The 14,207-nt window shown below is 42.0% G+C and overlaps 1 protein-coding gene across 21 annotated transcripts in view; it reads left to right on the forward strand.

Annotated features, from left to right (window-relative positions):
- Nucleotides 1–4,911: 4,911 nt before the first annotated feature.
- JAKMIP3 (Janus kinase and microtubule interacting protein 3) overlaps nt 4,912–14,207 on the forward strand; it is a 98,373-nt gene continuing 89,077 nt past the window's right edge. For all 21 annotated transcript variants that reach the window (XM_065407354.1, XM_065407356.1, XM_065407357.1 and 18 more), the window contains exon 1: nt 4,912–5,046. In XM_065407354.1, the coding sequence (XP_065263426.1) occupies nt 4,912–5,046 (135 nt within the window). The remainder of the gene's footprint in view (nt 5,047–14,207) is intronic.

Genomic DNA, 14,207 nt, shown 5'->3' on the forward strand with positions numbered 1-14,207 from the left:
AGGATCTAAAACAACCCCTGACCACACCTACTGTGTCCATCTTTGCAACATATGGCTTAAGAAAATAACAGTAATATGCATGAATATTTTGTTATTACAGTAGAATTCAGTGCTGGTGGCTACAGACTGTTCCAGTTCTGGTCTATATGAACTGAAGTTTTTCATAGTGAAAATCCTCTGACGTATGACAATCACTACAGTAATAGATCTCATTAATGAAAGAAGCAAAAATTTTGAATACTAAAGAAGGCTAGGTTTATCGAATTGTAGAATTTGCTTATAATATCAGCAGCTTTTGTTTGCTTTTTCTGTAAATTGTATTCAACAAAAAAATATATTAAAAGAACTTTAAGGTTGCAGAGTCAAGTACTCAAAAGTTAGGAAATGCCATAATTAAGGTTGCTCGTACAATCTTAATTCAGCTCTCTAGTGCATATGCAGTCTTTAATTACATGATCACATGCTATTTTTTCCACAGTCTTCCACATCTCCCTCCAAGTTCCAGTCTCTCTCTCCAGTCAGTCCCAGTCTGTATACACACCATTCTTTGTCCAAGCTATTTTCCACTGCTTCCAGTAGCTCCCAGTCCTGCCCCCAAGCCTTTTCTGCTCTCACAATCTCCTAAACCCAGTCTCCTTGCCAGTCCTATTAACCCATGTGCAATGAGTTGAAAGATCCTGCAAACAATTACATGTGATTAACTTTAAGCAGATGAGTTGTTCCATTCAAATCAGTTGGACTACTCACATGTTTAAAGTTAAGTACATATAACTGTTTGCAGGAGTGGGGCCCTAAAGCTGAACTACAAACAAAACAAAAGCAGTCTTTGTTTCTGCCCTTTATTGTGACTTTATGATGTATAAAGATCTCCCCAGAAAGCTTTTCAAAAAATCTGTTTGTGTTTTCCCCATAGAAATATTGGAAATAATGGAACATTGTAATTGAAAAGTCCTTGCCTTCCAAGAGAGTTGAGAGAGAATGTTGAATCTTTCTTCTACATCCCAGGTAGAAGTCTGGACCAGCTGCAGCTCAGGTTTCAGCCTGGAAACAAGATGTCATTATTCAGATTTCTAAGATTTTTTAAGTCCTTCAGGGGAAAATAAGGAAATCGGGAAATAAAATTATTGATATTGCTATTTTAAAGAAGAAAAACAATTTAAAGAAATCTTTGTCATCTTTATGTATAATGGAGCAGTAAAGGTAGATGATGGTTGTTGCTTTGTGTATGTGTTGTGGTTCACCTTTAAAGAAAGAAGGAAATGGGCTTCCTCACCCATAATCCAAAGAGAGTGCAAGAAGGAGCATCCATTTCTTCTCTTTAACACGCTATCTTGATCCCCCATAGAGATCAAGTTGAACCACTAACACTCAGTAATAAATTGCTTGCTGCCAGGTTGTTGGCCTTCTGCTGCAAATCTATCTGTAGGGCCCTACTAAATTCACGGTCTATTTTGGTCAATTTCACAGGCATAGGATTTTTAAAATCATAAATTTCATGATTTCTGCTATTTAAATCTGAAATTTCACAGTGTTGTAATTGTAGGCATCCTCAACCAAAAAGGAAATGTGAGGGGTGGGGTCGCAAGGTTATTGTAGGGGGGGTTGCAGTACTGCTACCCGTACTTCTGTGCCGCTGCTGGTGGTGGCGCTGCCTTCAGAGATGGGCAGCTGAAGAGCTACAGCTGCTGGCCAGGAGCCCAGCTCTCAAGGCAGAGCTGCTGCTAGCAGCAGCACAGAAGTAAGGATGGCATGGTATGGTATTGCCCCCCTTACTTCTGCGCTGCTGCCTGCAGAGCTGGGCCCTTAGTCAGCAACCACCACATTCCAGCCACCCAGCTCTGAAGCAGGGCCGGTGCAACCATTTAGGCGACCTAGGCTGTCGCCTAGGGCGCTAGGATTTGGGGGGTGCCATTTTCTTTGGCAGCGCCCGTGGCGGCCGGATCTTCGGCCGCCCCGGTCGCCACCGGCATTTAGGCGGAGGGAGCTGGGGCAGTGGAGCGCGGGGAGGGCCGCCTGCAGCAAGGGGGGGGCGGCACGCAGGGGAACTCCCCGCCCCAGCTCACCCCTGCCCCGCCTCCTCCCCGAGCACGCCGTGGCTGCTTCACTTCTCCCGCCTCCCAGGCTTGCGGCGCCAATCAGCTTAGGTGCCGCAAGCCTGGGAGACGGGAGAAGTGAAGCAGCCACAGCATGCTCGGGGAGGAGGCAGGGCAGGGGTGAGCTGGGGCGGGGGGGTGCCTCAGGGTGTGGGGTGGGGAGCTGCCGTGGGGGGGGCACCTCAGGGCAGAGGGGGGAGCTGCCACGGGGGGGGGCGCCTCAGGGTGGAGGCGGGGAGCTGCTGCGGGGGGGACGCCTCAGGGCGGGGGCTCGGGGATGGGGGAGGCGCAAGGTGGAAGTTTCGCCTAGGGCGCGAAACATCCTTCCACCGGCCCTGCTCTGAAGGCAGCACAGAAATAAGGGTGACAATACCGCAACCCCCCTAAAATAACCTGGTGACCTCCCTGGAACTCCCTTTTGGGTCAGGATCCCTGTGAAATCTGTATAGTATATAGTAAAAGCACACAAAAGACCAGATTTCATGGGGGGAACCAGATTTCACAGTCTGTGATGCATTTTTCATGGCCAAGAATTTGGTAGGGCCCAACCTATCAGCTATAACAGTGGGCCTCACGTTCTTCAGGGCAGGACTTTCTAACCCAGCCCCACCCATTCTGGGGTGTGGGGTCCTCTGACCTTGTCCTAATGAGACTGAAAGTTACAGCCATATAATATCTGTTGTTGTTGCTGACCATGCTGCTAGAGAAAACAACTTTGATTCAAAACAACTTTTCATTGTGAAATTTTAATTAATTTATACCAAAAAAGGGTTACATTTTAAAAGGTCAGAATCCAAATACAATGTTTTGAACTTATCAAACATTTTGCCTGACCTGCTCCAAAATGTTTATTCTCTTCTGATTTTCATTTTGTGGGGATATTTGAGATTTTTGACTTTTTGTTCTGTTTCAAGATGAAAAAACATTTTTGAATCTCAAAAACTCTCCTGGGATGAAAACAAATGATTCCTGCCCAGCTCTATTAAAGTGGCAAGAGACATGAAGTACAATGGGGATTTGGCAATATTCAGACATGATTCTCACATCTAAGCAGCAGAGTGAAAGAGGAATAAAAGGAAACCTTGGCAGCAGTCAGGATAATTAGGAATCTTTAGTTCGCACATAAATGTGGAATCACTATAGTATTTTAACAAGATACTTTTGTTATAAAAACAGCAGTTTCAGAAAATTTTACCTTGAGTGAAAGAAGAAATAGACAAACAGGGGCATTGACTTATAAGATCACACAATGTGTCCACATCCTCCTGACCTAGTAAAAGACCATGAGTGGATTGAGTTTAACATTCTGAATAGTCTTTCCTGACAACTTTTTGTTGTTATGAAATGACATATGCTCAATCTACTGAAAAATAGAACTGTAATTATAGATCATGGGGAAGAAATGAGGCACTTTGAGTGACTTGTTGATAACTTGTGTAGCACAGAGTTTTGTTCCCATGGCCAGGGCCGGCTCCAGGCACCAGCCTGGCAAGCAGGTGCTTGGGGCGGCCGCTCCGGAGAGGGGCGGCAGGTCCAGCTATTCGGCGGCAATTCGGCGGACGGTCCCTCACTCCTGCTCGGAGCGAAGGACCTCCCGCCGAATTGCCGCCGCAGATCGCAATCGCGATCGCGGCTTTTGGGGTGGGGGGGCTGCTTGGGGCGGCCAAAACCCTGGAGCCGGCCCTGCCCATGGCTAGACAAATAATTTTCATGGACTGTCTGTAAACTAAGAGTTGTGTGAAATTGGATCACATACAGACAAATCCTAATAACTGCTCTCCTTGGGTAAAATTTGCCTTCGTACAGAAAGCACAAGGCTTATTCATCATGTAAGCTTGATGTCAGCCCCCAAACGAGGGTATTGTAGATAGGCTTTATGTTGTACCTTTCTGCATTTCATCCAGTTTGACAAATATGTTTATTTTAGCTTTATTTTTCTTTGCCAGGAACATAGAAAAGAAATAATCCTACCAAACCTCTGATACGCAGAACGCGTTCAACATCCAAAAAAAAAAAAAGTGGGTGGTAACTGTTATTCTCAATAACTCTACTGACCTTACCTCAAGAGTATTGACTTATAAGATCTTTTATTTTCATTGATAATTTGGCATCCTAATTTCTGCACATACTCTATTGTACATTCTGTGTATGCTTAATTATGCTTCCCCAATTTAGAAGTTTTATTATGGAACAATCTTGTGCCACACTACTGTCAGTGGGTGACATTAAAGTAGTGGAGACTAAAGTAGGAGAGACAAGGTGGGTGAGGTAATATCTTTTACTGGACCAACTTCTGTTGGTGAGAGAGACAAGCTTTCGAGCTTACAGAGAGCTTGTCTTCAGGTCTCTTCTTCTATAGTTTAACATACAGTCCATATTACCTTTAAGGGGACTCTCCAAGGCACTGCCTGTCTTTATAATATCATTGTTGTAGTCTGTTATTTGAAACTTAATTCATCCTCATAAATACATGAAAATTAAAAATTTTGTTGGCAGTTGTTTATCATAATCTTACTGAGCTGTGTAAATTGATACACTAGGGGAAAACTGCAGGCCATTAGTCACTGTGACAGATTTTATTACTCTGAATTAACTTCTCATGAACTGCTTTGAAATCTTGTCTGAAGTCACTACAATGAATCTTGCATTAGTCTTATTTGCTAATTGTGGAGCCCGCTAAACTCTGGCACTTTCACGGCAGTTGTGATTTCCCTCTTTCTAGGTGAATAAGAAAATGTAGTGGACAGAAGCAAGGAAGAGAAACCTCAAGTGGTGGAACGGAGGGTTCTCTCTGCTTGGGATGTCACGCTGCCTCACAATGTCAAAGAAGAGTGCTAGCAGCCGAGCTAAGGGAGAAAAACCTGATGCCTTAGCTGCCTTACAAGCTGCCAATGAAGAGCTCAGGACAAAACTCACAGACATTCAAATAGAGCTCCAACAAGAAAAGAGTAAGGTGTGCATCTTTTTTTCCATTAATTAAAGAAAAGAATATCTTTTATTTTCTAAACGCCCCTCCTTCCCAGCCCTACACAATGGCGGGTGAGGTACAGTGCTATTTGATAGCCACTGTATAGCATTTTTTCATACACAGGGTCAGAACTACCCATGTACTGCTGTGTTTTGTTGGTGTGTGTTGTGTGCGCTCATAATCTGGGAAACATTCATAATCTGAGTAAATTAGATTCAAGATTTGCAATAAATCTCAATAAAATAATGTTGAGCATTTTTGTTAGAAGGTTGCTCATGAAATAGTACAGTAAATTTTACATGGGGTTCCTTTAATTTTTACTTTTGGTATGAAACCTGCAAGTTATGTTTGCACTATATTTTTGCACAAATCCATGTCTTGATGAATTATTTAGTAGCCTCTCTAATTGGCCCCTCTGGTGGCGGAAGAAGCTATTATCAGCAGGTACTATACATCAGAAAAAGAAGGGAGGATACCATCATTAATTTGTTAAAGGTACACATCAAACAAGCAGGCATGGTAATTTGTGCTCAGGACAATTTGTTCTTTAATTCTGAGCTATGGTAGCAAATTAGACTAAATGGTTGTGTATTCAGAAGCATGAAGCTTGGATTTGCTATTAGAATAGTTTACTGAAAACTATTAGTGACCTTTTTTAGGAGTGGTAAATATATTTTGTGCCTTATATGGCAAAAATCTGAAAGAGATTCTGCATGTAGCAAATTGTTAAAATATATGTAATTTACCAACTTTACTAACATTCCGTGCAAGGCAGACAGAGAAGATCATGATTTTAAAAACTGCATCAGTTGTATTTCAAGGTGTGATATGAGCTAAAAGACTTTATTCCCTACACATGTTACAATCCATCTGTTCATCATATTCATCTAGTACTTTCAGGGTTACAGCCTTTTGGTGGAAAAGCAAAGGAGTATAAATATCAAATTCCTTAGCAACCAGTGTCTCAGATGCATACTGAATGCTTGATAGAGAAGGAAATGAAGTTGCAAAACAGTATAGCTAAATGCCAGCAAAAGCTACAGGAAAATAAGCATCTATCCCAAACCAGACAGATGGCATGTTCGTAGCAGTAGGCTCAATGCTATCCAAATCTTTTGTCTCTCTCATGAATACTTTTCCACTAAATGTTTACCTTTTTTATTTTCCTTGCAGACAATTTGCATGATACAGGGATTATTCTCATCCTTTACTTTTTCCACAATATAGCAATTGTGTCTGGGTTTTCTGCTAACAACCCATCAAGCTGGATGCACGTTACTATTCTAGATCAAGCTCCAAGATTTCCAATCCCCAGTCCCAAAACCAAGCCACAGTTTTGATTTGCACCTTTATAGCCCAACAAGCTGTGAAGTCTGGATCTGAACTTCAAGATATAAGGGTGTTTTGGAGCCAGGATTTGGCCAATCTGTTAACTATGGTTTGATGAATTTGCTACAACTAAGTTCCCCCATCTCAATTAATTGAGTGTTAGTATTTACAAAGAATTTAATTTTTCAGAAGAGCTAAGATACAATGTAAAGTACACCTACTTCAGCAGGAACAGATACGCACTGTGCATTTTACCATAATTTGGATCATTACTTGGCACTGTCGAATACAAACCTTATTCTCAAGGTGGTTTTCAAGATTATACATTGATTTAAAAAACACACCTGTTCATCATTCTGTTGTGGACAGGAAAGCTCAGATCATTCAGACTGAGTACGGCTTTGTCTGCTTTCACTATTTAATACATCTCTTTCAGCTAGGAGATCTGGTGAGTTCATACTGCATTTTTGAACTGAAATACAATTTGGCTCTGTTTAGGCTCTTACGTGCTCATGGTATTCAAAAGCATTTTCCAATAATGAATTACATATAACAGTGACTAACTGTGTAGGATAGCATGACAGTTATGTGTTCAACAGTTGTACACGTACACACACACTCCCCTGTATTACTGAGAGAATAAACGCACTGTTGGACAGAAGATCTGGATTATCCCCTGTGATTTTTGAAATGTGCCATGACATCTTTGATTTCAGCTGGACATCCACAAAAGATGGGCAGAAAGGGCTTTAGTTTAACCACCAATAAACTGGCTAATTCCTAAATGTTTAACACCTTGGACACTAGTTAATTTCTAAGGATTAAGAGGTAGTCACTGTGAGCTCTGAGGAGAGAGGGAGTGTTTCTTGTGTTGAGGCCAGTTTTGGAATCTTATCTTCATTAAGTCCTGACTAGTCCTGGCCCCATTTGCTAGAAACATCTTCTTCCAGTCCTGGCCTACTCTCCTGTGTGCCTCACTTCCCTTCCCCTGCAGCTAGTTTGTGTCCCTTCAATTCGAGAATAAGCAGGAAGAGTTGGAATAATTTCAGAGTCAAATCAGGCATCTGGAGAGCACAAGTTCTTTTCGTTTAGACACACCTCCATTTTCCAGTGTCATGACTTATTTTCATCTACTGCACTAGGACTATGTGTATCCTTTGTTCTATTCCTATTGCCCTCTGCTGCGTACATGGCCAACAGTCTTGTCAAGTATGGCCAACAGTCTTTTCTTTGTAGCACGTGCCTCAAAATGGATGGGACAACTGAGGCCAAAATTTTCTGAAACACTTCAGAAATTATGTTTTCACTGGCACTTAAGTTTGAGACAACAGAATAGTAGTTTGAAGGTTGGGATGGGAACAGAGAGAGGAAAATGGTTTGAGAATGATAGGAGATATGACTTGGAAGAGAGATGGAGAGGGAGAGAATACGCTGAGAGAGTGTTTGTAGGGGCTAGACCTCTGAGCTCTTGAGCTTTCTTCCTGTAACCCCATGGTGTAATGGAGCCAGAGTTTGTTGACTTTCAAGCATGGTGCAAAGCCTATTTGTTTATCCAAGAATTTTTCAGAGAGAAAGGGTTGATTAGGAGATTTTCAGGTTAGGAGGGAAGATCTTACATTTTAGAATAAGAACAATGTTGTTGTTGCAATGGGTAAACTATATAGATGTACTGTGTGAGTATAATGTAAATCGTTGACACTCAGAGCATTGGATAAGTATATTTTATGAAATAATCTGGTGGAAGTGTGTCCTTGGGAAGTCACGTAACCTCGATGTTCTTCAGTGTACCTGTCTATTCAATGTGGATGATAATACTTACCTATATACTTACATTGTATTAATTAATGTTTATAAGGCACTTAGAGATCTGTGGATGAAAGGTTCCTAGAATTGCAAAGAATTATTATTTGTTTGATTGATTGTGCTAAAATCAAGACAAAATCAGGATGTTGTCTTTCAGGTTTTATCTTCATTACTGATCATTTACAAAGGTCTGTTAATTTTGTTTCTGTTTTTCCAAGCCTAATTATGTTTCCTGTTGTGTTGACCTTTAGAGATGTTTGGTCTTTTCCTTTGGCTTATTGGTGTCCTTTCTCTTATTTTCATAAATTACCTTCTCCACTGAGGAATTATCCTATTTATAATACCACATGGCTATTTCTCGAGAGAGATTTACACGTTATCCTATCTGTAATACTACCTGGCTGTTTCTCAAGAGAGATTTATACATCTGTCTTATGCAAATCTCCTATCTTCAGAGTTTCCCCCTTTATGAACTAGTTTTAGGGTCAACACAGTTACAACAACACTGTGAAGTATAGCAATGTTTTCTCTATTGCTTTGGGGAGAATCTAGATCCCAAGAATCTAGTCTAGATTACTTTGGAGAAGGGTAGATTCAGAGTGCAGACAAAGGCTAATATATATGCTTTGGGTAATGTGGGCATATGTCACAAATGCTGTTGGATGGTCTTGTTTCATAGCCTTCAGGCTATCGGTGGGAACTTTGTAATAGGAACAGTGTAGTTTTGGAGTTTGAGTTTAAACATTCAGTACAATTATATTTATGGGCGCTGCTGAAGGAAATTTGTTTTTTTGTAAAAATGAAAGATGCGAGTTTCCTTAGCACCAAACAGCTCCTGGAGTCTGATCCAGCTCCCATTGAAACAAATAGGAGTCTATTGATTTCAATGAGAGTTGGATCAGGCCCTTGTTGAGAAATTGTAAAGATTGTTCTGAACGATTCAATGGCTTACCCGTATCACAAGGACACTTGCAGAAGCATGTCAGTTGGATTTAAACACCTACATAAGTGTTATCCTAGATAGGAATCCTTTTTTGAACCAGAGCTATGGAGAGGTGGTTGGGGTAATTGAACTCCCCTAATTTCATGTATATTTTAGTCTCCTGTTTCTTCATTCAGGCTCTTTTGTTAAAAAATAAAAAGCTCTTCCCTCACTGTGCTGACGCCTCTGGCATTCTACAGTTATTGTGGAGATGTGTGCCTCAGCTATGTGTGACAACTGCAGTACCTATGCCTTAGAGGTACTGCAGTTGTCACAAATTACTGTAGCTGTGAAGTTGTGTAAAATTAATTTCAAAATGAATGTCAAAACCAATTTAAATCAAATTTGATTTTTTTTAGACGTGTGCCCAGGTTAACTGTGTGTGGGAAACTGCAGCCCAGGGTAATTTTTCATGCTATGTTATAATACTGAAAATCATGATTTACAGCAGTGGTTCTCAACCTTTTTGGGCTCAGGACCCATTTGTAAATGTTTATGGCCTGTCGTGATCAGTAAATAGTCTGGGGGTGGAGGCCCTGGGGTGGTTTCAGTCAGACCCTCCCCCACCTCCCTGTGCGGTTGGGTCCTGCCTGGCACTCACCCCACAGTGGCAGTCCCTGCAGCTCCTGTGCTGTGGGGCTGGCTGGGCTTGGCTCTCCACTCTGGTCGTTGCAACCTCTGGGGCTGCAGCGCCTCTCAGGTTGGCCCCGGCCCTCCTGACTGGACCAAATTTGTGTGCGTGGAGTTGTAACCTGGCTCTTGGGGTTGCAGTGCCACTCACTCTAATTTGGCCTACCCAGAGTCCCATTATCATGACGGCTGCGCTAAACCTGAGTGGTGCTGGGATCCCAGAGACTGCAATGCCTGGAGCAGGGAGGTGAGCCCCGCCAGCCTTATGGGACTGGAGTGCACCCCACCACTGGCATGTCCCCGCATAGCTGGGCGTTGTGTTGCAGGTTCTTTCTCCATCTGGCATCCTGCGGCAGTCTCTTTTCCTGTAAGAGAGACAATGTGGGTGAGGTAATATCTTTTATGGACCAACTTCTGTTGCTGAGAGAAACAAGCTTTTGAGCCGCACAAAGCTCTTCTTCAGGTCTGGGAAATGTACTCCAACCTGAAGAAGAACTCTGGGTGGCTTGAAAGATTGTCTCTCTCAACAACAGAAGTTGGTCCAATAAAAGATATTACCTCACCTTCCTTGTCTCTCTAATATTCTGTGACCAACATGGCTACAACTACACTCTTTCCTGTAACTGAGCCCTCTAGCCTGGTCATATTTAAATCCATCCCATTGTCCTTACAAAAATGTCTTTGGCCCTACCCCTAAGCCCTATGCTCCTCATGCCCTTCTCTCAGGGTTCTCTGTCATCCTTGTTCTCTTCTCCTGCCTCATGGCACTTTACCAGTGGCTGGGAGAAGAACCCTGGTTCTCCCAATATACCGAGTTCAAGCCCAGGGACCCTATAACCAGCAGTAAGGGTCTGATCTGCATAACTCCTTGATGCTATCTCCCTGGACTGCTTTCAGTCTAGTCTTTCTCAGGTCTCCTCCCCCACAATGTTTCTAGCTTCACCCTTCTTTTAGGGATAGGACCCTCCCGTGGAATCACCCAGCAAACTCCAAAACATAAACATAAACTCACTTCTGCCCTCCTTGGGCTTGTCTTTACATCCATCTTTGCTTTCCCCTGCTCTGTTCCCCAACTGAGTGCATCCCAGATATGACACGACCTGATGGTAATGTAGTCTACACAGGGTTATTAGAGATGCATTATGGTTTCTCATTGACTTGAAGGAAGATTTCTTCTCAATATGTAATAAATCAATAAAGAATAATGAACCAGGATTTTTCAGTTACTACTCATGCTAATCTTTAGAAAGCTTTTAAGATGTGGAAAAATAGGGAACCCCATCCACAGTTTAGTTTTGAAAAATGTAGTAATATTAATTGAAAAATTAATAATGAAATAATATCAAAACCCCAGCATAAATATGCAAAAGAGAAGAAATTCATAGTTACCTTTCTAATCTTCAGTGGAAGGTGCATACACAGCAGAAAACTGAGGGGTAGCTGTGGGAACAACTGGCAGCAGTTGGTTACCCTAATTCTGCATGTTCTGGAAATTTGTATTGACACCATTACATAGGTCTTCCATGACTGACAAAACAGACAGCTGATAGAAGTATGTTGGGGATGGTCATGAGCATGGTCTAATGTATATGTGCACACATGCAACTGTTTGGACTAAGGCAGGAGCCTATTAACACTGCTTCACTGCTTCTATGGCATTCCAGTTCATGGAAAGTGGTGTAGGCCATCTTCCTCACATTAGTCAGAACTTCATAATATCTAGTTGCAGTCCTAGAAGAGAAAGAGACTCCTGTTAGGTGGCATTGTAGTGATATTAGGATATCATTGGTTTTGAAGGCATAGATTTACTTTTGTACACACTTCACATGAAATCACTGCTCTAAGCATAAGTAAATGAGCTAAGTGCAGGGAACTCCATGGAAGTTTAGGGAAACAGAATTCACCCTTCTCCACATGCCATTCTGTGCACTAGAATAGCGGCCACTGCTTCCCCACTCTTGTTACAGCATCTTGTTGGGCTGCTGGATTTGAAGAATCCATGGATTGACTTCCCCCTCCATAGCTCATGGAGCATATGGAGGCCTCTCTGCTCTATATATCCCTGGGGCTTAAGTAGCATGGAAGTAATTGCACAGGCCCTGCACACTAGTCATGTTTCCCCTCTGTGAATATAATGTAAGCACTGAACCAGTGCAGTAAGGGTAATATGGTGAAGCTGCAGCATTAACACCTCTTTTGCCTAGATCAACAAAGAAAACTTTTGTTTACAGAATTCCTTCTTATTAAGAGTTGCCAGAGTGATTTAATTGCCCCTGAGAGGAGAGTTGCTTATTCTCCTTAAATAGGGCTAATTCATTTTGCTCAAGAACTGCCTTGAAGTTACTAAAATAGACTTCATTTCAATCTGTGTTTGTGGAATAAACTTCAGAAATAAGAAGCAGTTTTTAATTGAGAGAGAATTTTCAAGTACTTTATTTTTGCTCTGTAAACATTTCTCATTTTGATGTGTTTCTTAATGCTACTTATGTGTGCTGCAGTGATAGTCCATTGGCATTTAAAAAACTCTTGCTATCTCAAAATCTAAAACACTGTGAGCTAAAGGGTTTTTTTTTTTCTTTAAATGGAAAAAAGAACAACTTTTGAAGTGAGATGTTAAACCTGAGCTATTTTAAAAGGTTAGGATCTGTTCCTCAGCTGACGTCAATCAGAGTAGCTCCTTTGAGGTCAATGGAGCTATGCTGATTTACACCAGCTCAGGATTTAACCCAGGGATCGGTAACCTTTGGCACGCAGCCCCTCAGGGAAATCCGCTGGCAGGCCAGCACATCCCTCGGCCCACGCTGCTTCCCACAGCCCCTATTGGCCTGGAACGGCGAACCGCGGCCAGTGGGAGCTGCGATCGGCCGAACCTGCGGATGCTGCAGGTAAACAAACCGTCCCGGCTCGCCAGCGGATTTCCCTGACGGGCCACGTGCCAAAGGTTGCCGATCCCTGATCTAGCCTAACAAGCTAATGCTTCAGTCATTGGAGAAGGTATGTGATAACATATCTGGAACAATGAACAATGAACTAACAGAGCTCTTTAAATAGTTAGGAAATTGGCAACTGTGTGCTAAACTAGTGTACTAGACTATATATCCTCCCTGTAGTTTTTAAGTGTAAGTTTATTTTCTAAATCATAACCGATCTGACAACCCAGAAGTACAAAACATATTTATATTTATCCTCTTCCTCTTTGCAGCCTTTACAAGCCCTCATAGCAATGTGTTTCCAGTCCTCCCTAATGAATATCCATTGTGTCATTGCAGGTGGTATTTATTGGACATTTCTTCTTCCTTCCATGATAACACCAGTCATGACAAGATAAACAATGCATCTTTTCTTAACGGTTGAAATATACACGTATGCAAGGCAACAAATCCAGTAATCACTAATTAAAAAATAAGAAAGATTTTTGGCAGATGTAAGTGGTATACATAAAAGATGTCTGCTATGGATGAGCAATTATAGTCCAGAGTTTTGAATAGACAGCATATTTGTAATTCATTGCCATTTAAAATACATGTAGCCTATATTTAATGCTTGCTCCAATATTCTCTAGCAGATTAGGTGTTCAACCAGTTCAACAGTATTGCAGCATTGAATCATTTATGTAACACAGCAGCATTCCTGGAATGACATTATTAAAAACAAACTATTTGTGTGTTGTGTTAGGAAGTGTTTAAGTGCTAGGTACTATAGAACAGTGCTTCTACCTTCAATAATTTCATACCGGATGAATCCCCAAAACAGACAGCCAGATAGTCAGTAAAATGGCCTACATTTATTTTAATTTAACTGTTATTTTATCATTGTAATTTTAACTATTTTTTTAGCCTAGAGAATCTTTATTTTCTTGCAGCTAGTTTGTTAGTGTGTGTGAATTGATGTCCTCAATGACCTGGTTCTTTGTTAGAAGTGTTGTGGTGTATTTCATAGCATCATAGAAGATTAGAGTTGGAAGAGACCTCAGGAGGTCATCTAGTCCAACCCCCTGCTCAAAGCAGGACCAACCTCAACTAAATCAAAACTTTTAAAAAGTGTGTTAAAATTATAGGCTGTCATTTTAAATTTCAGTTTTTTGTTTTTTTTTCTAAACCTGTTTGCAGGCGAGGGGGCTCTGTAGAGAAGTGTGTGATCTGGACCTAGCAACAGTCAGTTAAGTTTACAGCCAGCCAGCCTGCCTAGAGTAAGGTTAGGGTTACCATCCGTCTGGGTTTCCCCGGACATATCCGGATTTTTAAGCTTTAAATGGCCGTCCGGGGGGGACAGGGAACGGGGGGTTAGATTGGTTGGGGGTTCTGGGGGGGGCTGTCAGGAGAAGGGGGTGTAGAGAGCGGTTGGGGCAGGCAAGGGACAGGGAACGGGGGGGTTAGATTGGTCGGGGTTCTGGGGGGGGGGC

Source organism: Emys orbicularis, chromosome 7, assembly GCF_028017835.1.
Source record: "Emys orbicularis isolate rEmyOrb1 chromosome 7, rEmyOrb1.hap1, whole genome shotgun sequence".
NCBI classification, from domain to species: Eukaryota; Metazoa; Chordata; order Testudines; family Emydidae; genus Emys; species Emys orbicularis.